This window comes from Rattus norvegicus, chromosome 11 (assembly GCF_021556685.1).
Source record: "Rattus norvegicus strain SHRSP/BbbUtx chromosome 11, alternate assembly SHRSP_T2T, whole genome shotgun sequence".
NCBI lineage: Eukaryota > Metazoa > Chordata > Mammalia > Rodentia > Muridae > Rattus > Rattus norvegicus.
The window spans coordinates 49106984-49133141 of record NC_141544.1 but is presented as its reverse complement, the minus strand read 5'-3'; the positions used below and the strand labels follow the sequence as shown (position 1 = coordinate 49133141).

The 26158-nt window shown below is 46.7% G+C and overlaps 1 protein-coding gene across 4 annotated transcripts; it reads right to left on the bottom strand.

Annotated features, from left to right (window-relative positions):
- Nucleotides 1–1359: 1359 nt before the first annotated feature.
- Sh3bgr (SH3 domain binding glutamate-rich protein) lies at nt 1360–25417 on the bottom strand. Of its 4 annotated transcripts, none has more exons than NM_001443641.1 (8): nt 25315–25417; nt 19972–20157; nt 13132–13212; nt 10060–10131; nt 9166–9258; nt 5483–5536; nt 4753–4867; nt 1360–1770 (listed from the first exon to the last, which is right to left on the bottom strand). In NM_001443641.1, the coding sequence occupies exons 1-7, from the start codon at nt 25357–25359 to the stop codon at nt 4784–4786; spliced, it is 615 nt and encodes a 204-aa protein (NP_001430570.1). In that variant the 5' UTR covers nt 25360–25417; the 3' UTR covers nt 1360–1770; nt 4753–4783. The 4 variants fall into 4 exon arrangements, with proteins under 4 accessions (NP_001430570.1, NP_001430571.1, NP_001430572.1 ...); NM_001443642.1 differs by having other exon boundaries at nt 25172–25362; NM_001443643.1 differs by lacking the exon at nt 13132–13212.
- Nucleotides 25418–26158: the final 741 nt, after the last annotated feature.

Sequence of the window (26158 nt, the reverse complement as noted above, 5' to 3'; positions counted from 1 at the left end):
AAGAAATAAATTAGTTTTGGTGTCTCTGAATTTTCTAATTAAAAAAAATCTTACTTTGAATGCTCTGGCCTTCTTTAGACCAACCAAGCTCTTTATCCCATCAGATTGCCATAAAATTATCGAATTCATTGAGGGGGGAGGGGTATTCCTTTTTTCAGCATGGAATTTTGAATTTTTGGGGTTGCACATGGTGCAGTGCTCATGAAGGAGAGGTCAACCTCAACCATCGTTCCTCAGGAGCTGACCTTGCTTCTCAAGACGTGACTCCTCACTGGAAGCGAGTCTCACTCCCCAGGATAAGCTGGCTGGTCAATGAGGCCCCAGGACCCACCTGCCTCTACCTCCTGCTTAAGGAATCTGGAACTAAAGTTCAACTGGCAGTGAGCAGAGTTTACCTCATTCCTCCTTGGCCAAGGAAGGACTGATCGTCAGCCCTAAGCACTAACAAGACGGACATGGAGCTGTTTGTTTGTTTGTTTGTTTGTTTGTTTGTTTTTTAAATGCTACTAGCTTTTTTTTTTAAAAAGAATACAATTCAGTGCAGTGAGGTAAAAATATGAGGGGGAGATTCACTTTAATCAACTAAGTTTCCGTATCACCAGTCTTTTAACAGAGAGAGAAATGTTTTTAAAGGAAAGCTACTTCAGTGATTTGAGGGGTGGAGACTAATTCTCTTCACAAATGTCTCTTTTTGTTACCAAGGTAACAAGAAAAGAGCTATTTTCCAGAGGTTCCGGGTTCCCTGTGACTGCTGTAGCTACATGATACATTGTAAACAGCACACACGGCTCAGCGGAAGGAAGTTCACCTCACTCCATGAGATACTAACACAGTGACTGGGACAAGAGAGGACAGTATACCAAAGAAGGAGCCTTGCCTCCCCCACCATTACCCCCACCCCCACAGGCATCCAGCCCTGCACAGAATGGCAGGGAGAAAGGGAGAACTACAGAATGTCACGGGGAAGAAAATATCTCTGATAAAGTAACACGGGCAGGCAAGCAGAGTGATGTTGTCCAACCTATCCCGAGCAGTCGGCTGTTGCTGGCCATGCAAATCAATTGGCAGCCAGGGGATCAGGGGTTCCTGCAGCCAAAATTATACAAAGATGCTGCAGACACCTTGTTCTAGCCACATCCCTGCATGTGTGGGTGTCCGTGCTACAGTTCAGTCAGGCTCTACACAGTGCACAACAATCAGTGCCCATTGAAAACCTGGACCAATTAGTGCAATAAAAATAAGCTACCTCAGGGTACACAGGACTTAGTCTGAACAGACCGAGCAAGTTCAGGTCCACAAAGAGGCAGAGAGATGAATGAACCAGGAGCAGGGACAGGGTGGATAATAAGACCAGACAGATTCTTGCTATCAATCTTTATTGATGATTGCTCTCTGGGAAGTGTTTTGTTTTGAAAGCCAAGCCTAAAACAAGCGGGTACACAAAGAAATCCTTCGGCCGCATCACAGAGAGAAACTACGCCTCAAGATCCCGTTTGCAGAGTATTAACGAGAAGGTCTACTTGTGGGCAGCAGAGGAAACAAACATTAAGCAAAGAGCATAAACCGTAGGCACAGCATGTGTGCTGTCTTCACATCCAGCCTCATGTTGACACGGTGAGATAGGGATTCACATACACCAAGCTGTTTCGGAGGGCACGGGTCCTCGGTGAACCCAGGGGTGCTGGGGGAAGGGGGCTGGCTTCCAGCTGAGTATTTCATAGAGTTAAAGGAGGAGAGAGAGTTCAAATGTGGCCTTGAGGCTTGAATATCCTAAAAGGAAGGAAATATCGTGAGAAGACTGTTAAAAGACAGAGAGAGTACTTACTGCAATCTTCACTATCCAACACACAAACCAGGAAGGCAGGGCCACATTTTACCATCTGTGGCCCTAGGTAAAGAAGAGAAAATAATGTCCTCCATGAGAACCGAGCCAGGTTTGTACTGGCTGTCAGATCTAACATATACCAAGCACCAGGAGAAAGGCAAGCTCTCTACAGCTTCCTGACTATTTGTTAGTGGAAGGCAGAGCGGTTGCATCTTCAACAGAGTCCCAGAGGGGTCATTTCAACAGCGCGAGGCCCATTAGAAAGCAGTGTTGAGTGGTATGCACAGGGAAGCATCGGGGTTTTTTTGTTTGTTTGTTTATGTTTGTACGTTAATGCACATGTGTACATGTGTGTGTGTTGTGTGTGTATGTGAGGGTGCCCATGGATGCCACAGGAGGGAGTCAGGTCCCTTAGAGCTTGAGTCACAGGCAGTTTAGGTGCTAGGAAACAAACTTGAACGCTGGAGGAGAGCAGCAAGTACTCTTAACCGCTGAGCCATCTGTTCATTCCGAATACTGTGCTGGGCATGTGCCACCACGCCTTTACAGCCAGCATTACAGACGGAAGCAGGAGGATCTCTGTGAGTTCATGAGTTCAAGGCCAGGCAGGGTGACCGAAGGAGACAAAAGACAAAAATCAAACAACAAAGCAGGATCTGAATGTCATGCACTGTGGCTCCTCAGATGCAGGCGCGGGCTGGAGTCTAACTCTAGGCTGGACAGGAGAATGTCTTCACAGTTCGGTTCACTGCCGTGCTCTCCAGCAGGTTGTGTTCCCAACCTGACTGAGTGTGAAATCCCCTGGCACAGAGACAGGTTTACCTCTGGAAGCTGAGTGATTCAGGGACTCCTGCTGTCAGCCATGACACACTCTAAGAAAGTAGGAGTCAAGGGTGAAATCTGAGGTGCTGCCTGGTTCGCTCCCTCGTGTCCGGGTGTTCAGACTTTGAAACAGATCACTGCGGGCTGGATTCCAGCCCAGAACCCTCGGGGAAGCACACCGAATGCTCTGCACAGTACCATACCGCCTTCATTTTAACTCTGGAATTGAACCTGGGCGAAGACCGCACGCTAAGGTTTCTCCCTCCGTGGTGCCATTTCACATTCGGGATTTCATGGTCATCGCATCAGAACTGCAAGTGGTGTGAGTTGCCATGGATCTGTAGTACTTGGGAAGCTGCCTTTGGCCCTGTGGTTCTGTGACCCTGTGACCCTTTGACCCTTGGACCCTATGGTCCTGTGGCCCTGTGGCTCTGTGACCCTTGGCCCTATAACCTTTGGCCATGTAACCCTGTGGCCACATGACCCTGTGACACTGTAGTTCTGTGGCCTTGTGGTTCTGTGGCTCTGTGATCTATGGTTCTGTGGCCCTGTGGTTCTGTGGCCCTGTGGCTCTGTGGCCCTGTGGTTCTGTGGCCCTGTGGCTCTGTGGCCCTGTGGTTCTGTGGCTCTCTGGTTCTGTGGCTCTGGATCTATGGTTCTGTGGCCCTCTGGCTCTGTGGCTCTGTGATTTATGGTTCTGTGATTCTGTGGCCCTGTGGCTCTGTGATCTATGGCTCTGCGGCCCTGTGACTCTGTGGCTGTCTTGCTTTGTGGCTGTATGATCTATGATTCTGTGACCTGTGATTCTGTGATCTATGGCTCTGTGGCCCTGTGGCCCTGTGATCTATGGTTCTGTGGCCCTGTGGTTCTGTGGCTCTGTGGCCCTGTGGCCCTGTGACTTTATGGCCCTGTGGCTCTGTGGTTCTGTGGCCCTGTGGTTCTGTGGCTGTGTGGCTTTGTGGCCCTGTGGTTCTGTGGCCCTATGGCCCTGTGGCTCTGTGGTTCTGTGGCCCTGTGGCTCTGTGGCCCTGTAACTCTGTGGCTCTGTGATCTATGGTTCTGTGGCCCTGTGGCCCTGTGGCCCTGTGGCTCTGTGGTTCTGTGGCCCTGGGGCTCTGTGGCTCTGTGGCCCTGTAACTCTGTGGCTCTGTGATCTATGGTTCTGTGGCCCTGTGGTTCTGTGGCCCTGTGGTTCTGTGGCCCTGTGGTTCTATGGCTCTGTGGCAATTTGCTTTGCTCCTAGGTTGATGACAAATACACATCACTTTTGCATTTTCCCCAGTTCTTCAGATGAAACTTTATAAAATTCTCAAATATGAGTCCTAGTTCATTCCTTAGCAGTGGAGCTGTTACCAAAATCTGGCAGAGAGTTGACCTTAAGGTAGAGCTCTGTGGCCAGGTGGTGGTGATGGTGGTGGTGCTTGCCTTTAGTCCTAGCACTCGGTAGGCAGAAGCAGGTGGATCTCTGAGGTTCAAGGCCAGCCTGGTCTACAGAGTGAGTTCCAGGACAGCCAGGGCTACACAGAGAAACCCTGTCTCCAGAAAACAAAACAAAGTAGAGGTCTATAGCCAAGTGGTAGTGGTGTGTATCAACGGCATAAAGAAATATGGGGAGACATCAAGTCCTGTGACTGTGTGTCCACCTAAGTGTTCCTGGTCCACAGAGTGTCCACCCAAGTGTTCCTGGTCCACAATGTGTCCACACATGAGTCTTCAGCTGATATTAATAAGTGAAGACAGTGTGCAACCCTTAGCATGACATGCACAGCAACAGCGATTGTCTTTTATGAAGCAGTAGCTAGCTCGGAGACTTTCAGATTAAGTTTGCAGTCAGCATCATCAGTATCTCGATGGCAGCATCTTGCATGAGTCATGCTGTGAACATGCAAGGGTGCCGGCAAATAGAGGCATCAGGACAGGCCGCACCGAGAGCTGCTTCTGTGCCAGCTCTTAAATAATGATCTTATAAAGGAGGAAGGGTATGCACACTAACCCTTCCTCATTCCTTTCCTACCATGCCCTAGTGCCAAGTCATGGATATGGTAGACTCTGAAGACTGCAGGGCACAGAGATGGGCAGGAGAGACACACCTGTGACAGGCCTACCTGGGAAAGTTGAGGCACCAGCCTGAAAAGCCTAAGAATCTTCCTCTTCTCCTCCCTCTTCCTCGGGTTCTTCTTCAGCTTCTCCCTCTGCTCCTCCCTCTGTTGCCTCTTCCGTCTAGTTTATACAAAGCCACGACATTACTGAGAAGCACAAGCACCAAAAACACAATGGGAACAAGATACCAAACTAGAGCTGAGGGCTCTCATGACACCTGCCACACAAAAGACAATGGTGAGTGGCTGAAGAAGACATCTGACATTGATGTTCAGTTGCCACATGCACACGCATGTGCGCGCGCGCACAAACAAACATGCACACACAAACATATATATGTATATATACACACATGCACACACATACAAACATACACATATACACAAACATATATATATACACATATACACATACATGCCTATACATATACACACATACATGCCCACATACATGCATAAACATATATACACACATATACATATACACATACACACATGCACACACACATACATACTTACATATGCACACATACATACACATACAAACACACTTATACATATACACAAACAGATATACACACAAGCACACAGACATGCACAGACACACACACATACACACCACCACCACACGCGCACACACACACACACATGAGAGGAATGTAGCAAAAGCTACATGGGTGTCACCAGCAAATGTTTTCACTCAGCTGATTAAACCATTAAAGGTGGCAGATCCTACCTCTTCTGCTGTCTCTCCCTCTTCTCCCTTTTCTCCCTCTTCTCCCTCTTCTTCCTTGGGTCCACAAAGAAAAAAAATGGAGTAAGACTTACGTTGAATTTTAAGAGAAACAAACTTTAATAGCATAGAACCTCATTGCACAAGTAGAACATCACATATTCTCACGGCATAAGACAGCCCAGCTGTGATGACCTAACAATGCTCGGTTCAGAGATGCAAGTGAAGAGCTTGCTGTGCAAGCTGGATGAGCTGAGTTCAATCCTCACACCCCACATAAATGTAGAAGGGAGAACGGGTTGTACAGGGCGTCTTCTGACCTCTATACGTGCGCATGGCACGATGATAATCTTTAAACAATGTTGAGATTATAATGATTTCATTTCCCACTTCTCTTCAACTCCTCTTTTGTAGCCCCCCCATTTGTTCTCATTCAGACCTCATGGCCTTGGCATGGCTGCTGTCTACAGACCTTAAAACCTTGCCATCACCCTGCCGCCTGCCTCTCTTCAGTTCAAGCCACAGCAACTCCAGCCACGGACTTGCAGTCTTCCCACTTGCAGCTGATGCCCAGACTCCAGGATGACTTTATTCTCTTCTTTAACCCCTTCTTGCCCTCATGGCTCCCAGACCACAGGCTGGGTCATGTGGTATGATACCTTCTGCCCTTCCAAGCCATCCTCAGAAGCCTTTAAGAACCAGGGCTTTCGGGGTTGGGGATTTGGCTCAGTGGTAGAGCGCTTGCCTAGGAAGCGCAAGGTCCTGGGTTCAATCCCCAGCCCAGGAAAAAAAAAAAAAGAACCAGGGCTTTCCTCAGTTCCCCACATCAAAGGCACTCACACTCTGGGAATCCCAGGGGCTGTTGCTCTCCAATAACTCTCCTAAAGGATAATTCTTTCATCTCGTTCCTCTCAAACCTGGAACATCTTCTTTGTGGTTTAAAACAATGGCTAAAAGCTGGCTGGCCCCTGCCTAGCCCTCCAGCTTCCCAACCCCTCACTCCTTCAGCCAAACATGAAGTCCTTTTACATCAGCACTCATTCAAAATAAGGTTTTCAGGGAAGACATTTCATAGCCCAGAAGACTGAGTTACAGGCCCTCCGACTGGTTCCCACAGCCATCACTGAGGTGTCCGTCTCTCTGACTGTCCTGTGTGTTCCCTGGGGGTATGACCTGTCCCTTACTTATTATCAGGACCTCTAGGATTTTGCCACTGGTGGAGCCAAGATGTAAACTCAATAAACACAAGCAAAACCTGGGAGCAAGAATACCTGAGGCCTGATACCTACTTTCCGCCTCTCAAATTCTATTCGTTTTTTCCTTAATCTCCTGTCGTTGGATTAAAATCCACCACATTCAGCATGGAATTATCAATTCTATAAGGTTTCATACTTTCCTAAATCTAAGTGAAGCGAGGTGTTATTTAAAATGGTGCTTGGACAGCACACCACTGAACTGAGAATAGGACCCCCGTTGAAGGAATCAGAGAAAGAACTGGAAGAGCTTGAAGGGGCTCGAGACCCCAAAAGTACAACAATGCCAAGCAACCAGAGCTTCCAGGGACTAAGCCACTACCTAAAGACTATACATGGACTGACCCTGGGCTCTGACCTCATAGGTAGCAATGAATATCCTAGTAAGAGCGCCAGTGGAAGGGGAAGCCCTGGGTCCTGCTAAGACTGAACCCCCAGTGAACTAGATTGTTGGGGGGAGGGCGGTAATGGGGGGAGGGTGGGGAGGGGAACACCCATAAGGAAGGGGAGGGGGAGGGATTAGGGGGATGTTTGCCCGGAAACTGGGAAAGGGAATAACACTCGAAATGTAAATAAGAAATACTCAAGTTAATAAAAAAAAAATTTTTTTTTTAAAAATGGTGCTTGGAGGGCAGTAGTGGGGGCGGTTTTATCACAGTAACTGCCGGTCTCGACCTCAGGTAACTGTCAGTAACAGGAGAGGGACTGAGCACTCCTGGAATATGTACTAAATGCAAACAGTAGTCTGCTCAGTGCTCTTGTGGAATTATCCCCAAAAGTAATTTCGAGGGCCCTGGAGATGTTAGCTCTCGGAGCCGGGCTTCCTGCCAGGACTCTACTGTCCCATTGCTCCCTCCCAATCACTGAAGTTCTGCCCGGTATGGGACAATAGCTCATTCAACCGATAAAATGTGAATTGAATATGTTTAGCAAATGCCACTCCTGCCTCCAATCCTTCTTAGGTTGAGGTGCAATATACCCATTTTAAAAGCTTCCTAACATAAACTCACAGAATTAGACAATGTCTGAAACGGGCAGCTGTTAAAAAGCCAACTATGCAAAGTGCTTGAACTCCAGTTTACGGTTAGCAAATGACCGCGTAGACTTACGAAGAAGGCTGTCATCGCCAGGTGCAGACTGGGTGGGAACCAGCACAGTGAGTGTCATATTATCCACATGATGCCACTGTGCAGTCCTCCACGGGAGCCACCAGGGGCAGACATGGGAACTGAGAAGTCTCAGACCTGTCACAGCAGCTATTTTCTGTTGGGAACTTAGCCGGGAGTTGGGCCACTGACACAGCACTGGGACAGTACCAAGGGCAGGTGTCAGTGGTGATGAGTGTCAGACACAGATGCTGGTGATGATGCTTAGGCCTGCCAGTATGGCCTGAAAGTGCAGCTGGCCCTAGAACTGGCAAGAGAGAGCGCCGGGGTAGCCTCAGGGTCTCTAACCCTTAGTCCAGCCTTGGGCCTGCAAGCGTTTGGAGCTACAGCCACACTGTCCTTATAAAAGGCACTTTTGTGTGATGGGAACCCAACCGTGTGTCACCAAGCCAGGCAGGGGCTTTGGGTTTTCAGATGAGGAAAACCAGCTGGCAACCAACAGGACTCAACATAATTTGACCTTTTCCCATAAGGTAGCTTTACCTTGATTAGAGCCAACACAAACATGAGCCAGTTGTGGTATTTCCACCATACTGTGAAGCTCTCATGAAGCTCCTATTGACACACTCTCCCTGGGGAGGCTCAGCCCAAGGCCTATAGCGCTCCCCAACTCACAAGGTTACTGGACAGCCAACATCACCCCTATGTCTTGTCAACCAAATTCCCAAATTCTGCAAGTGGTTCCCACACCCATTGCTCTGGTGCTTATAGAGTCCCATACATCATTGATCATCTGGCTGTCCCTGAACAGCAAATCTCTTTGGGATCAGATCCCACGTGTGCCTCAGACTCCCTGCAACTTGTTGGCCCTCTGGATGCGGAATTCAATGAGTTTCTTTCCCAGTGCTGAGCGCCGGTCCTCAAGTTTCCTGCTGCTGTTTCGCCAACACATGAACACCTTGGCCCTTTTTCTCCAAAAGGCTCATGGGAAGCCATAATAGGTTAGTCATCATTGAAGACGAAGGAGTAAGGACCCTGTCTGACAGGAACATGAATATGACTTATCCACAAACACGTGATGATCACTGAGGCCCGCACTGGCTGTTCTTCAGCAAGCCTGGCTCAGAGTCCTCGCTCTGGCCCTCTCACATCTGCTCCAGAGCAGTAAAGCAGGAGTGAATAGCTGGTCCCTCACAGCTAAGCTCTCAGCATCCACGTTCTCTCTCAAAGCTGTGAACCCAGCACACCGCACAATTCCCAGCACCTTCCAGGAGCTCAGTAACAGAAAAGGTTCAGAGAGACTACCATGAACAGAACAAGCACTCACCTTCTTCTCTTGGGATTGAGAAAGCTCGCCAGTGTCTTCACTGTCCTCTTTCTGTGCCTCAGTTTCTCCACTTTCTTCAGCCTTCTCTGTTCCCTGTTTAGAAAAGAAACTTAAGGCATCGCTGACCTTCAGTGAGCTCCCAAGTAAAAGGGCAGACCACACCTGCTGTGATTTCCCATTTCCACCATGGCACATAAGTGACACCAGCAGAGACCTCCTCTGCACAAGGTCATTCAGATGCTGACACAAGTTCCCCCCTTCCCCAAACTGCTAACAGGCTGACTGCATGCATGCTGTAGCCATAAAGTGCTGAGTGTGAGGTGTTGAGTTTAAGGGTGGTAAAGGTGACAGGTGAATAGATGGATGAATATAAATGAAAGGTAGATAGAATTATGAATGGATGGATGGGCTTGCAGGTGGGAGGAAGGAAGGAAGGAAGGATGGACGGATGGATGGATGGACAGATGGGTAGACGGGGTATGGTTGGGGTGGATGGATGGGTAGATGGGCAGATGAGTGGGTGGACGGATGGATGAGTAGATGGATGAATGGATGGATAGAAAATAGATAAAAGACAGATGATAGATGATAATCTTAGATAGATGATACATAGACACAGAATACATAATAGATTATATAGATGGTAGAAAGAGAACTCATAGATGATTGCTAGATGACAGATCAATTGATTGGTAGATACAGATAATCGATAGATAGAGATAGATGATTGATAGATGATAGAGAAATAGATGGTAGAGCTAGATTGATAGATGAAAGAAGACAGATAGATGAACAGATAGACAGACAGATATAGAATATATAGGTAGACAAAATAAAGAGAGAAATGTCAGGACAATCAGCCACCCTGAGGACACTGGCAGCACCAGCCCTTACCTCTGCAGCCCCCTCTGCCTCTCCTGCTACATCTCCATTGGGAAGGGAAGACGCTTCCTCAGATTTTGTCACCTACACCAAATAGTTGAAAACAGTTGAAAATTATCTTGAGGATGTACCTCTCTTCTGTGTCTTTTAACTAATTCAATTATTCTTTCCTCAGCCTTCATTTTACTCAACGCAACAGTGGTCCACCTAGAGATTTCCTTCCTCAATCCAAGCCTTTTTATGTCCACCTTTCAGGGACTCTTTATAGTGTCTGACTCTAAAGACACTCCTCACTGGCTGCACAGAGGATGTGCAACTCTTCCACCAGTATCAACTCCTTTCCTTCCCAGGACCTCCACTCTTTCTAGATCTCCCGCTGCACACAGCAGATCTGTCATGTCTGATTTGGGATCCTAGGACTCCTGGCCTCCTAGAACTCCTGCTACATGCCAGATCTCTCATGTCTGGCATCTGGGGTCCTAGAACTCCTGGCCTCCAAGAACTCCTGCTGCACACACATCAGATGTTTCGTGTCTGATGTCTGGCCTTTCCCACATTCTACCCTTTTGTCTTTTATCTCTTGCTACTGTGCTTCTCTCTCTGACCTGAACTACAATCTTATGTTCAGTGCTGTTCATTGTCTTTGTTGCTTATCCAGTTTCAAACTGGAGAATTCCAGAACATCTCTAGAAGCTCCAATTCCTACCTTCCATAGTCTTCTTGACATGTTCCCCTAAGTCCTCTGATTCATTTAAATGTTTTGACATTTGTTACATGCTGGTCACTGCTACATAAATTATATCAAAATGTTTCATCATACCTTACCTTGGACTATAGATCACAAAATCACATTATCTCAGAGGGATGGCCCCTGGCACTGGGGCAGCTTCAAGTAGAGAATCGTTGAGTTCAAAGTCAGCCTAATCTATTCAATGGAAACTTGTCTCAAAACAAAACCAAATCTTGAGATGTCATTTGTGTCTTATTGATTAAACAGATATTTTCCTAAGAGAAAATCCATAACAGAGATCTTGATGTTGATGCTGCTGTTGAGTTTGTTATGATATCTGCTGTTGAGTCTGTTATGTTATCATGAGGTGACTCCCTGAGGACAGTAGCCACCAGGATACACAAATGTTGACCTGGAATAACCACACTCTAGCAGTGTACTGCAAATGTGGCGCTGTAACATTGTAAGTAACAAATGTGGTCCTGTAACATTGTAAGTAACAAATGTGGCGCTATAACATTATCTCTATCAACATGTAACATGGTAATGATCATCTATCTCTGCTGACTAGAGCCGGAACTCCTGCTGCATGTATAATTGGATATCGTCCTCTGATACTTGCTAAAATAAAACAGAAGAATTCTGTGGGTAAGCTGAAGAGATGGCTCCATAGTTAAGAGCCCTCACTGGTCTTGCAGAGAATGTGGATTCAATATCCAGCCCCTACATGGTGGCTCACAGCCATCTGGGCCTCCAGTCCCTGGGGATTCGATGCCCTTTTCTGACCTCCAAGGGAGCCAGATGCAATATATATATATATATATATATATATATATATATATATATACACACACACACACACACACACACACACACACACACATATACACACACACCATGCATGTATTCACATATATTGTGCACAAATAATAATTAGGAACAGAATTTATCTTTAAATTTTCATTAATTATTACTGATACAATGGGAGAGTCTTTTTGAGACGGTTTCTCTGCGTGGCTTGGCTTTTTGGAACTCAGAGATCCACCAGTCTCTGCTTCCCAGCTGGGATTAAAGGTGCGCGGCAACAATGCCCAGCTAATAAAACGTATATTTTAAACAAGAGTTTGTCATCAGACAATAAAGAACTATAGGTTAGTGATCATAACTTCCATTATTTGTTTCAAGCGGCACAGTCATGTATTTCTTTAACTTTGCTGCAGCACACTGTAGGAAGGTGTTTTTCCACGTCGGGGCTCCACTGCTGTGATGGTTTGATATGCTCAGCCCAGGGAGTGGCACTATTAGAAGGCGTGGCCTTGTTAGAGTAGGCGTGGCCTTGTTGGAGTAGGTGTGGCCCTGTTGGAGTAGGCGTGGCCCTGTTGGAGTGGGTGTGGCCTTGTTGGAGTAGGTGTGTCACTGTGGGTGTGGGCTTAAGACCCTCATCCTAGCTTCCTGGAAGTGAGTATTCTGCTAGCTGCCTTCAGATGAAGATGTAGGACTCTCAGCTCCTCCTGCACCATGTGAAGCGAACGTTCGGGAGCTTGATGAGAAGTCAGTCACGATGACGTAACTGTGGAGTCATACAAGTGGTTTTTCTATGCACCTCACAAAGACTTAGATCACCGAACACAAAGATGTGACACTTTCCCCCTTTTTATTCTTCTTTTTTGATGCTGGAAACTGAGCCCAGGGCCTTCTTCTAAGCCATTGCACTGAGCTGCACCCCCTGGCCTCACCCCAGCATTCACATTTATTAAATACTGCAAAACTAACTAGAAAAGAATGAAAGCAAAACTGGGAAATTGTCTAGTAAAACCTTTGTATTATCTCTCTGCACACACTTCCTCAATGAAGTCTCTATTAAAAATCATATAAACACAATTTACACATGCACACAATCATACACAAATGCACAGGTATGCACACACAAATGCACACAAACATTACACATGCACCCACATGCATACATGCACAAGTACAAGCATACACACACTCATACACAAATGTACAGGTATATACACATGCACACACATGCATACATGCATAGGTATACACACAAACACAAACATTACACATGCATACACACACTCATGCACAAATGTTCTGAGTATACACACATAAACATTACACATACACTCATGCACAAGCACGCACATGTGCACACACACACATTAAAATGTATAGATATAAGCAGAGCACCCACAGAAGGGTGACATGTAAATTCATGAAGTGTTCTGCAAGTTAAAAAATAATATCATGTTGTCTTAGAGTATCATTGATGAGCACTGATATTTACCAGGTCTATCTTCTATCATTATAGCCTGTACTAGTCCACCCAGGGCGTCCAAGCTTACCTTTGACCCAGGAGGGGGAGCCAGACCAAGGAATGAATAAATAATATTTTCTTCTTTTGCAGAGAAGAAAGAGTCAAAATCCTTGAAGCAAAGAAAGAGAATATTTAAACCCATTATACACTTGGAAGCTAGAATAAGCCACAAGCCCAGCCCCCTTTCTATGAGTCATCAAGGACAAAACAGCCTCTCAGTTTGCTTTGTCAATTGATAACTAAGCCATACAGCTATAAAGTAAATCCATTAATGTTATGTCTGCTACGTGCATTGTCATGTACCTACATAGCATAAGAACACACACATACATACAGGAGATAGAGGAAAGACTGCGGAGGGAGGATGTGACCAGGGGCAGGTGCACAGAGGGAGGGATGTGATGGGGGTTGGGGGTGCACAGTGCCTGGAATGACCAGATGCAGAGAAGCCTTTCCTCGCCCCACTGGGTTTGTATTCTGACCTCCCTACTTCCCTGAGTGCCAGGGACACTCACATCTATATTATAAAGATGCTAATAGTCAAGCCTTCTTTAGTTGTCCAAAGCCCAGGCTGCCTTGGTCCTCAGATAATCACCCCGGCCCAGTTGGACTCATCATCGACAGTCATGTCTGCTTCTTCCAACAGTGATTCCCTCTTGGTCGGGTAACCTGGCCTTGACTGTGTCTGGCTTCCCATCTGGTGTTGCCTTTCTCTGATCGTTGTCTGTCTGCCATGAATCCCTAGACATCCTCATCTGCTCTGCACAGCAGATGCTCAGGACTCCCAAGCACCTGATGACCCCACCTCCTGGTGTAGAGACATCTATTGCTTGCCCCTGCTGTCCCAGGGCCCAGGGTATGGCTGACCAAGAACATGAACCGTTAAGAACCCTTGAATAACTGAAATGATTATAATCTGCACTCTACTCATGGGTAAGACTATATCGACAGTATCTTAGAGTTTCTATTGCTGTGATAAAACGCCTTCACCGAAAGCTAGTTGGGGAGGAAAGGATTTATTTTGGCTTACACTCTCAGTCCATTAGAGAAAAGTCAGGACAGGAACTGAAGCATAGCGGAAAACTGGAGTTAGGAGCAGACGCAGAAGCCATGGAGGAGTCTTGTTCTCAATGGCTTGCTCAGCTTGCTTTCTTTTTTTTTTTTTTTTTTTTTTTGGTTCTTTTTTTCGGAGCTGGGGACCGAACCCAGGGCCTTGCGCTTCCTAGGTAAGCGCTCTACCACTGAGCTAAATCCCCAGCCCCCTCAGCTTGCTTTCTTATAGCACCAGGATCACCTGCCTAGGAGTGGTCCTACCCGCAGTGATCTGTGCCCACTCACATCTGTCATCAGTCAAGAAAATTCATCACCTGGAAACCTTAAGTGCACAGAATCACTCAGCCTCCATGACCGACGTCATCTGAGACGAATGGAGACGTGCGGCTGTTCGCGGTTTATTTTCAGCAGCCTTCCAGCTCAATACTTCAAAACACCGTTACTCAAGTCAAACTCTGAAGACAAGTATCGCACTTATCTAGTTAGAGGCTAATGTTTCGTACGTTTTTGGTAGGAAGAAGTGATGTAGCTGGCCCTGTTTTGTTTTGGTTTTTGTCAGCTTTAATATATTTATGCCAGATTTTTAAAACCAACAGAATTTTCCTCTTCTTCGAGTGTGCATTGAAGAATCACATTTATTCAATGGTTGATGTTGTTCTGTGATATCTGCACACAAATTTTTCTCAGTTTGATAGACACAAAGAAAGTGAACAACCCACTTTTAAAAAAAAGAAAGAAAGGAAGGAAGAAAGAAAGAAAGGAAGAAAGAAAGAAAGAAAGAAAGAAAGAAAAAAGAAAGAAAGAAAGAAAAAAGAAAGAAAGAAAGAAGAAAGAAAGAAAGAAAGAAAGAAAGAAAGAAAGAAAGAAAGAAAGAAAGAAAGAAAGAAAGAAAAGAAAATGCTTCTTAGGCTCGCCCTCCGGCCATTCCGGTGCGAGCCTTTTCTTTATTGAGGTTTCCTCTTCCCAGATGACTCTAACCCAAGTCTGGTTGACAGAAAAGCAGCCAGCACAGACTTTTTAGTTCATGCCATTTGATTTTTACTTCACGAGTCCTTTGTAGTATGTATGTATGCATGTATGTACATGTGCATGCATGCTGTCTGCAGAGGCCAGAAGAGGATGTCAAATCCCTTGGAACTGGATTTGTAGGTGGTTGTGAGTTACCACGCAGATATTGGGAACCAAACCCAGGTCCTTTGTAAGAACAACAAGTGCTCTTAACTGCTGAGCCATCTCTCCTGCCACCCTAAAGTCTTCAAAGGTTTCAAAAACCAGTGTTGACAAACGATTTCTTAAAATATAATAATAGAAAAGGTTATGTAGAGAGATCGATGTCACTCTCTGGCTGTGGCCCTTGTCCCTATTTAGGGACAAGTACCCATAGAACATTTCAAACAGGAATTTGCCAACACTGGTTGCCTCCAAGCAGGACTAGCTACACACTGTTTGAGGCCAGGGTAAAATAGACACACCAGGCCCTTGGTTTAAACGTGGCTGGAAACTAAAAGCAGCAGAGAATTAGACCAAGTAGAGCCCTTCTGAGCCTGAGGCCCTGTAAGGGCCTGGATGGCTACCTCAGGGTGGGAGGATGGGGGACTGTAACTAAAATTATAAACAGAGATTAGGGTGAGAGGGATTCATATTGAAGAGTCTTTGAAGTCATTTAATCTTTCAATGTGCACAAGTATGAATTTTTCTAATTTTTCTAATATTGAAAGAAACTGGGGTGCAGGAGCAGTGTGGCTCAGCAGTTAAGAGTGTTTGCTCCAGCGGGGCTGGAGAGATGGCTCAGCGGTTAAGAGCACTGACTGCTCTTCCAGAGGTCCTGAGTTCAAATTTCAGCAAGTGCATGGTGGTCCACAACCATCTATAATGGGATCTTTTGGTGTGTCTGAAGACAGCTGCAGTGTAGTCATATACATTAAATAAATAATTCTTTTTTTTAAAAAAGTGTTTGCTGCTCTCACAGAGGACTTGCGTTTAGCTCCTAGCACCCACATCATGTGGTTCACACAGACCTGCAACTCTAGCTCCAAGAAATCTGATGCCTTCTTTTGGTCTCTGTGGGAACTTCATACAAGCAAATGCACAGGTACACGCACACACACACACACACACACACACACACATACACACACACACATGCACGAACACATATGCGTGCACATACAGATAAATTTCAAAAATAAAATTAAATAAATCTTATTTTATTTTATAAAGAACCTATTGCAGAAAAATTCCTTGCCACCACGGCTCCCTCCTGCATTACCCTGCCCAGGACTGGGGGGTGGGGGAGGGGGTGGATGGAGGCTAGAGAAAAATAGGTTCTGTTTTGTATTATTTTGATTACATCGATTTACTGTAGGGGTAGGGTGAACGTGCCGCCATGCACGTGTGGAGAGTGTGGAGATCAGCAGACAACTTCTGGGAGCAATGGGATCCGAAGATAGAATTCAGTGGCTTGGCAGTGAGTACCTTACACTAGCCACCTCAGTGGATGGAAGAGGACTTTGCTCACAGAGGAAATCCTTTCTATACTCCCGGAAGCCCCAAGTACAAGACTTGAAATAGACCACCACCACCACCACCACCCCCGCCCCACAACAGGAACTGAGGAAACTGAAGCCGAAAGCGCTCCCTCACCCACAGGACTTGTAGCTAAGCCTCTAAAGAAGTTAATCTGGCCTGTGGATTCCTGTAGTCGGTTCAAGTGCTTCACACACAGGCCCATGTCTACTTGTAACCTCAGAAAGTGACCTTATTTGGAAGTAAGATATTTGCAGCTGTACCTGTTAGAAAGGCATACTAAAATTAGAGTGAGTCTTTTTCAATGACTGTTATCCTTTCAGGAAGGCCCTATGGAGACACTGATATAAACAGGGAGAGCCCCAGACACCGTGTCTGGAATGATACTTCTACAAGCCAAGGGCTATCAGTAAACCTGAGCGACAGACAGAAGGGAATGGCCCAGGCTCTCCTTAAGAGCTTCCAGAATGTTCCAAGCATTTACCAGCACCATTATGGCCTCGGGAACTGTGAGAGAAAAAATATCTGTTATTTTAAGCCACAAAGTCTGTGGCAGTTTTCTAAAAAAAAAAAAAAAAAAAAAAAACTCAAAGCAAGCAAGCTAAGCCCCTAACAAGCAACAACTCATACATCAAGTCAGAGGCTCAAAAACTTTTGTGTTAAAGAGCAGACAGTGAGTCTGGAGACCGTAACCTGCCAAGGACGTGCTTGCCTTGCAGGCACAAGGATCTGAGCTCTGTAACTTTTTAATTTTTTCAAATCCTATTTTTAGTGATGGTTCTTAAACGCTTTAACCTTCCTTGTAACCAGAGGTAGTGGAAAAGAAAGGATATGGGGGAAGTGGACCTACTTAGAAACCTACTTTGTGGCAACTCCCGTGTGTGTTGTCTAGAAATCGGCAGCTCAGCTCACAAGATAGCTGGCGGCAGCAGCCCTATCCACTCCCAATCGCCTCACAGACACACCAGCAGTCCAGCTTGGTAGAGTCAATTTAGCAACAGTGGTGACACTACCTAGCAGAGACAGCCAGGTCTCAGCCTAGGCTGGAGTCAGCAGAAGGGACCAGCAGGAGCACCGGAAGATCTTTCTCAGCTGTGCCTCTCTCGGAGAAGTAAAGATCAGCGAAGAAGTGAGACCCACAGGCATTGCACAGCCAGCTTTATTAGCAAGCCTAGCTCTCTTCGTCACTCCATCAAGTCCTGTTTATAATCTCCAAACATCACGTGTCCTCCATGCGCCCTGCCTCAGCACGGTCTTGCCTCAGCGCATGCTTCCAATCAGCCCAAGTCCTTGGAGGCTGAGACAAACGGCAGTACGCCACCGGAAGGTTTTTAGTGTTTCTCTCTGCGAAGTCCCCACAAATGCAGCTCAGCTATGCATGTAAGGTGGACCAATACACGTGTGCCATTAGCAAAGAATCTTTCATGTGTCCTTTCAGGTGCTGGCTTTAGCAGAACATCCTCTCTGCTGAGTCCGCTTCAGCAAAACGTTCCTTCACTCGTCTGCCTTAGCTTTTCACGCCTGGGTCCACCTGAACGAGATGCTCCTCCACGTGTTTGCCCCAGCAAAACACCATGCAACTGAATTTCCAAAGAACCTTTAAGTTTGCACCTCAGAGTTCCTTCCCCAGAGCCCATGTAAAAAGAAGGGGAAAAAAAGGATGGCAGTGCACACCGATGACCTCAGCACCAAGGAGGCAGAGACAGGTGGAGCCCTGGCACCTACCATCCAGCCAGCTTAGCCTGGGCAAGTTCCATGCCAATAAGAGACCTCATCCCAAGAAGGCAAGGTGGAAGATGCTTGAGGAGAAAAACCCAAGGTTGTCCCCTGACTTCCATATGCAGGAGACACAAACACACCCACTCAAGAACACACACATGCAAACACTATGCACACACACACAACACCATGCACACACACATATACATACCATGCACACACACACACTTACACCACACATCATGCACACACACATATACACCATGCACACATACACACTCACTCACACTCTCACACACACACACACACACATACACACCAGGCACACATACAACACCATGCACACACAAACACACACCACACACACATATACACAGTCACACACCCGCACACACTCTCACACAAACACAACACCATGCACACTTGCCATACACACATACTCACACACTCTCTTACACACACACACACACACACACACACACAGGCACACAAATGAATTTAAATATGAATAAAGCTTCCATTATTATCAAAATGCCCAGAACACATTTAAACTAACTGGGTAAGCTTGAACAAATTCATCTTGTGTCTGGTATAACACTACACATGTCTGCTAGTCAGTCTTTAAGAATTTATCACGTTGGGTTTGGTCCCCAGCTCCGAAAAAAAGAACCAAAAAAAAAGAATTTATCACGTGTCTGCTGAATATGCCCGTCATAAGGCTAACTGGAATCAATCCTTCTACCTAAAGTACAAGTAACCTCTATTCCTCAAAATAAAAAACTGAAAACACCCTCAAACCTTCTATTGTTCCACTGACTTTACCCTCTTCTAACTCTTTTTTTTTCTTTTCTTTTCTTTTTTTCGGAGCTGGGGGCCGAACCCAGGGCCTTGCGCTTGCTAGGCAAGCGCTCTACCACTGAGCTAAATCCCCAATCCCCTCTTCTAACTCTTAAATGGTGATTTATGAACGATTCCAAGCAACTCCTCAAAGCTAATCTGCTTTAAATGTTCCTAACAAATGGACTAAGATCCGCATCCGTTGATACGGTGCCTGCCACAAGGCCCTGAGTTCAGGTTGTCAGTACCTGTGTGGAAGCAGAGTGCAATGGGGTGTGTGTGTGTGTGTGTGTGTGTGTGTGTGTGTGTGTGTGTGTGTATGTGTGTTAGCGCAGTGCTGGAAAGCAGGCAGAGACACCTCTGCCAGGCACCTTGCTGAGTCAGTGAGCTCCAGGTCAGTGACTGACAGACCCTGCCTCAAAACAAAGTAAAAAGTGATTGAAGAAGACACCCAGTGTTAACCCCTGGCCTTCTCCCTCTCTCTCTCTCTCTCCCTCTCTCTCTCTCTCTCTCTCTCTCTCTCTCACACACACACACACACACACACACACACACATTCTCTCTCTTACACACACATACACACACTCACACACACACTCTCTCATACACACACTCTCACACACACACTCTCACATACACACACACACACGCACACACACACACACACCACATTAACTAACTAGTTGATTCTGATGAATGCACAGAGGAATTTGCCAAAACACTGAACACTCACCCCACAATACTGCTCTTCGTTGAAGATCTGAGGAGGTAAAGGAATCCCATTCTGAGGCTTCTTCTCCCCAGGAACGTTCTCTCTCATCCACTTCCTGTTGTCTTCATCCCCGGCTATGTCCAGCTCCTTAAAGTCTATTTTATTGGCTTCCAAAAAGCCCACCACTTCTTGCTGTTTTTTCCTAATCTGTGAAGAGCAGAGCGAAACGATCGTGAATGTACTGAGCGTGCATAGCTGCTTTTGAAGCACGCTTTGTCGACCTGTATACAGCTTCAGTCCTTCCCTTCATCTGTTCTCTTCAGCACAGATAATTGTGGGCAGCATCAAAACAAAGAAAACGAAAACCGCACCTTCCCATCAGAGAGGACCAGCAGAGGGGCATGACACACAAGTGGGTGCTGACACTACACTAGGTGTTGTTCTCAGCACCTGCCCCCCAGAAAGGAAACAGAAGAGATGTTTGCCCTTGGCTCACCAAGGGCCACACAGAACAGTCTCCTTAGCCAGAGTGGAACAAGTGAGGGAGCCTGGCCTAGGAGCTTGAAAGAAGAAAGGGTCCTAAAGTCAAGCCCAGAGGAGGAAAAATCAGGCAGTGCCTTTCTTCTCTGGTGGGTGCCCTCACCCACCTTGTCCCTCTGTGGGACCTTGCTCAAGCACCCCCACTGGTCTTCCCAAAGAGTTGCTCTTCTGGTAGCCTCCTGAGCTGACCCCCATGCACACAGCATCAGTCTCCAGAGGACTCGCCCCACTTTATGACAGAAGAGGGGTGCACATGGCACCCCAGCAGATCCCCTCCAGACTCACTTCACATCTTCCCTGGGTCCCTTCTCTATCCTCAGGACACCAAGGGCCCCGCTGTTTCCTAAGGAACAGGTCTGCCAGTCTGAACTCAAGCTCACACAGCAAGCACTGTTACATGTTCAACTCTCTTTCCATCCCTTAAAAAAACATTAGTTTGCTCTCTCTCGCGCTCTCTCTCTCTCTCTCTCTCTCTCTCTCTCTCTCTCTCTCTCTCTCTCTCTCTCTCTCCTCTCTCCATCCCATGGAGGGAGTCACTGTTTGAAGCCTTGGATACCTCAGTGGAGGTTAGGAGAGCTCTTTCTCTATCCTGTGGCATTTGCCCACAAGTAGGCTCTGTGTCTGTCAGCGTATCTGGGTATCTACAGCCAAACCTCTCCCAGCCCTTCGCTTGACACCTCTTGTCTATTGTCAGGTGCAGTGAGGAGACTTTCCAACCGAGGTCACCACACTGTAGTGTGAAGCCTGCTGGATGGAGGTTGTGGATGACATTGGTGTCCTAACTCCAAGGACGTTCTATGAGCAAGGTCTTACAACTTCAATTTCCTCATCTGCAGACCAGACACCGATGTCCTCCTCTGGGGTGTTCGTGTTCATGATAAGTGAGATGACCCGTGGAAACATGTTCTATGTCACAGTGGGGAACATGCATTGCCGGGCGCCCAGTACCCAGTTAGGCTGGCCACGCCATCAAGTGGGGTTTTGTTTTACTCAAGACAGGGTCTCCCTACACAGCCCAAGTTGGCCTAGAGCTAGCTATGTAGCCCAGGCTAACTTCAAACCTATGTTTTTCCTGCTTCAGCCTTCTAAGTGCTGGGATTACAAGTGTGTGCCATCATGCCAAGATTGTCAGATACATGTTCTGATCAGTATTTTAAGATTACAACAGTGAGTCTCTGATGAATTGTGGATTTTCCAAGACTGGCACTCAGACTGAATTATTTTTTTTTTTTTTAGGGATGGAAAGAGAGACAAACTAAAAATGATTTAAGGGTAGAGAGAGAGCTTGACACATAAGAGTGTTTGCTTCACAAACAGGAATTCAGATCCAAGAATCTGTATAAAAATCTGGGTGTCATCACATGCACACCTGTAACCACAATCCACCTGCACACCTGTAAACAATCCACCTGCACACCTGTAAACAATCCACCTGCACACCTGTAACCACAATCTATGGGGAGCAGAGATAGGAGGATTGTGGGTCTATGGGCTGATAGCCTAGTCCCAGACTCCGTGAGTGATCCCGTCTCAAGCGAAGAAGGCAGATAATGATAAAGTACCGGACACCCTCCTCTGGCCTCAGCATGTGTGGGTAGACACACGCACACACATGCACACACATGCTCACTAACATACACACTCACCCAAAGAGTCCCACTTTCCCCATCACATTTATTCCATCAATCTAATGGGAGAGCGGACTGAGAATCCTGGAAGTCCCTGTGAGACTCTGCCTTAAGAGTGGCCACTGCAGGGAATTGAACACCTTGAAAACAGTGAAGACTCTCTCCTCTCTCCTCTTTGTCCTGCTACCCCACTACAGGGACAGCCTTCTAGAGAAGACACCTACCCTCCCCTGCCTTCCACATTCTCCTAGGACAAAGCCCTCCTCAACATGGTACAGTGTGGCCCGGATCTTTGAATGCGATTGTTAAAATGGGGCTGATGCACACATTCAGGTCCTGCCAATGAGATTGTAGGCTGGTTTTTGTTGGTTCAGAACTCATTCTCTAAACCTGTGATCTTTGTGGACCACAACACGTGTGCAGCCGAGGTGCAAGCAGCCACTGTATGGATTTTCCTGTCAAGAAGCGGTTGGGTGAAATTTCTCATTCCTGAACACTTGGCATGAAGATGTGGGGTGCTGTGTTCTCATTCTTTTTTTTAAAGGGGTTTTTGTTTTTTAAGATGGTTTCTCCATGTCATCCTGGCTGTCATAGAACTTGCTCTGCAGACTAGGCTGGCCTCGAACTCACAGAGATCCACCTGCCTCTCTGCCTCTGCCTCTGCCTCTGCCTCTGCCTCTGCCTCTGCCTCTGCCTCTGCCTCTGCCTCTGCCTCTGCCTCTGCCTCTGCCTCTGCCTCTGCCTCTGCCTCTGCCTCTGCCTCTGCCTCTGCCTCTGCCTCTGCCTCTGCCTCCCGGGTGTGCCACCGCCACCTGGCATGCCCTCATTCCTTATGGAAGAAGCTCTTCCACTTATGTGGTTTTAGACAGTTCTAACGTGTAATATGTAGACCATAGCCTTAGTTCTCCTAGAAATAGTTGCTAATAACCACAGTGACTACTAATGATGACAACTATAGTGATCATTAATATATATCGTCGATGATATAATCAATTCGTGGTAGCTAGTAGAACTTAAAATGGCGGCTAGCATGAGCAAACAGCTGCCAGTGACTAGCATCAATAATCACAAAACTTTCCAGCGCCTGCCCAGGCCCTGGCACGGTGCTGGGCACCCGAGTGTGGTAACTCAGAAGTACTCATGACCAAGCTATGAGGTGAACACTATTCTTATCCTCATTTTACAGACAAGGAAATTGAGGCTTAGCAAGGAGAAATACCTCCTCCAAGGCCAGTTACAAGTGGCACTGAAATATTCGTCTAGGGAGTCACAGTTAACTCAGCCATTCCCAGGTCCTGAATGAAGAAGGGAGACACCACACCACACCATGCCAGCCAGATTCTCCAAGGCCAGAATGGACTCCCAGACTTCAAGAATGCAGGACAATAAACAAACCAAAGAAATCCGTGGGTTTATTCCCGTTGTCCGAAGAATACAAACAGCCACACAGATCAGATAAATGATAGGCTGGAGAGATGGCTCAGCGGCTGAGAGCACGGCTGCTCTACAGAGGACCTGGTTTTAATTCCCAGCACCCACCTGGGTGGTGGCTCACAACCATCTGTTATCACTCCAGTCCCAGGGGATCTTACACCTCTTCCGGCCTCTATGGGCATCAGGTATACATGTGGTATACTAACATACATGAACACAACATATCCGTGCACCTAAAACTAAAAACAAGTAAATGACTGTGAAAAGTCTTCAACACTGAGTGCTAACGCTTGAAACGCGCTTCAAAACTGGCCCACCAAAGCGACTCTCCTTGAAAATTTATTTTCAATCTTAAAACCCCCCGCACGAGCATAAACTCCCAGGATGCAGCATAGTGGTAAGGAGGCATGTTTGCACAGCAAGTGTGAGGCCCCGGGTGTGAACCCAGCACTGAAGAAACATGGATGGTGCTCTTATATATACCCATCAAACAGCAAGTCCACAGTCACCAATAGCCAAGGTCTGTGATGGCAAGTTCTGTGATTGGAATTCTCCACTCGAGCTGTGTATGCCTCTTTTTCCCCTAGTCCAGGGCATCAGCTTGGGGCCACATGACATGTCATCTATTTCTAAGCCTGAGTTAGTCTATATCTTACAGAATGAACAGAACCACAGAAACCATCGTGGACGGGTGGATGGGATTGCCAAACTCTTTTTGTTTTTCACCTGCCTTCTCTGGAAATTCTCCTGAATGTCTGGGCTTTGGGATTGGTGGCCTTCCACAAACTGTGGTTGGGGCTGGTACTTAGCCAAGGCCTGGAAACACCTCTGCGGAATGACTGTCAGAATTGCAGTCGCAACCTGAGACCCTGTAGGAAGCAGCTATAAAAGGAAACAGCCCCTCTCTGTGGTCTCTAACTCTTGGGGTTAATAGGCTGTTTTTCCCATGGCCTTCCTCGTTTCTGCTAAAATACGAGCCAGAAACCTCCACCAGACAGATACTGGAGTCCACCTGAATCCAGTCTCCTACGATTCATTCCTAGAACTGAGCCTCTAAGTCGCTCTTACTTCTTCAGCCGGCGGATGAATCCAGGCCGGAATCAGAGGGTGGGTGGTCTCGAGCAATCCAGGATAAGCCGTGCTTGGAGCCGGCCTTTTGGCTCACATTCTGGGTGCCCTCATTTCTGAGAGCATTTAAAACTATGGCCTCAGATGAGTTTGCTGCTGTCATTGTGACATCATTTTCTACAAATAAAAGCATCACACCTACTATCTTCGAAATGCTTCCAGCTATTTCACATATAGGAGGAGCTATGCCCTGGAGGAGTTGTTTTGGCGATCTGATCCATCTCTCCCTGACCCATCATCATCTGTCTCCAAGTTTTAGTCTGTCTTACGGAATGAATGGTAAAGCACCCAAAAAAAAAAAAAAAAAAAAAAAAAAAAAAAAAAAAAACCAACCAAATGACTAATACCAACAGCACACAAAGCACAGGCTAAAAAGAGAAACACTCCACCCTCCAGTCACCTTTCACAATCACATGCTAGATTACACACTTCACAAACTTTTTCCAACATCACGAAGACAGAGGCAAAAAGCGAAGGGCACTCATGCTTACCGCACTGAGCAGTTGACTCCCACGCAAAAACAAAAACAGCATTTAAGGCCAAAGCCAGGGCATACCCACTCCTTCTGCCTCCAGCTAAGAGTGATCCAGAAAATCACATAGGAAGAAAGCCCACAAAGCCCCCAGACACCTACCGCTATGGACCCAGAAGATGTGGCAACAAACACTTTGATAACCATTTCGACAGTCGGAAAGAGGACTCCCCCTAACACACCCCTGCTAGGGAAGTCGCTGGACAAATCCCGCAGTGACGCTGGGGGAGCAGGTGCCAGGTCAGCGCTGGCTGTGATCCAAGCCACTGCTCCCAACCCTCCCCTCCAACCAAGAGGTTAACCAAGAGTAACAGGGAGGCATCCTGGGCTTCCCCCTCCGTTTGGGATGTCAAGAAAATGATTGGCTGATAAAAGCGGCCACTGGACCCTTTCCCTTATCACTTTAAAGGCCTAACAACAGTCCCTAAAAGGCCAGGCTGTGAGCTCAGAAGCGCACCAATCACAGACCCTGGAGCGGTGCCTAGGGCAGAAGAGGCGGGGCTGTGGGGTGTGGAAAAGAAGCGTAGGAGTCCAGAGCCTAGGGAAAAGCCCAGAAAAATCCACCTTATCCAAGAGGAGGCTGGATTCAAGGGCTTTTGGACAAACAACAGAGTTTTGAAGACTGAAACAGCCGCAGTGGCCATTTAAATAAAGCGCGGCTTCCTGCTTTAGTTTTCTAGAGGGTTATTTAAAAACCCAACGAACTGACGCATAACAAGGATTCCTCTGTGAGTGGCCTGTTTCTTGCTTTCTCCCTCCACCAGCTGTTGGATGCTGTAAAACTTCACTGACACTTCAGAGCTGGTGGCTGCCAATGACTAACTAGAAATAATCTCCCCTATTTTAAAGGCTTTGAGGTATGTTTATAATGAGTTCTAATGCATCTTATTTATATAGTGATTTGAATTGCATTAAAAAAATCAGAGTACAAAACTAGTAAAGAAGT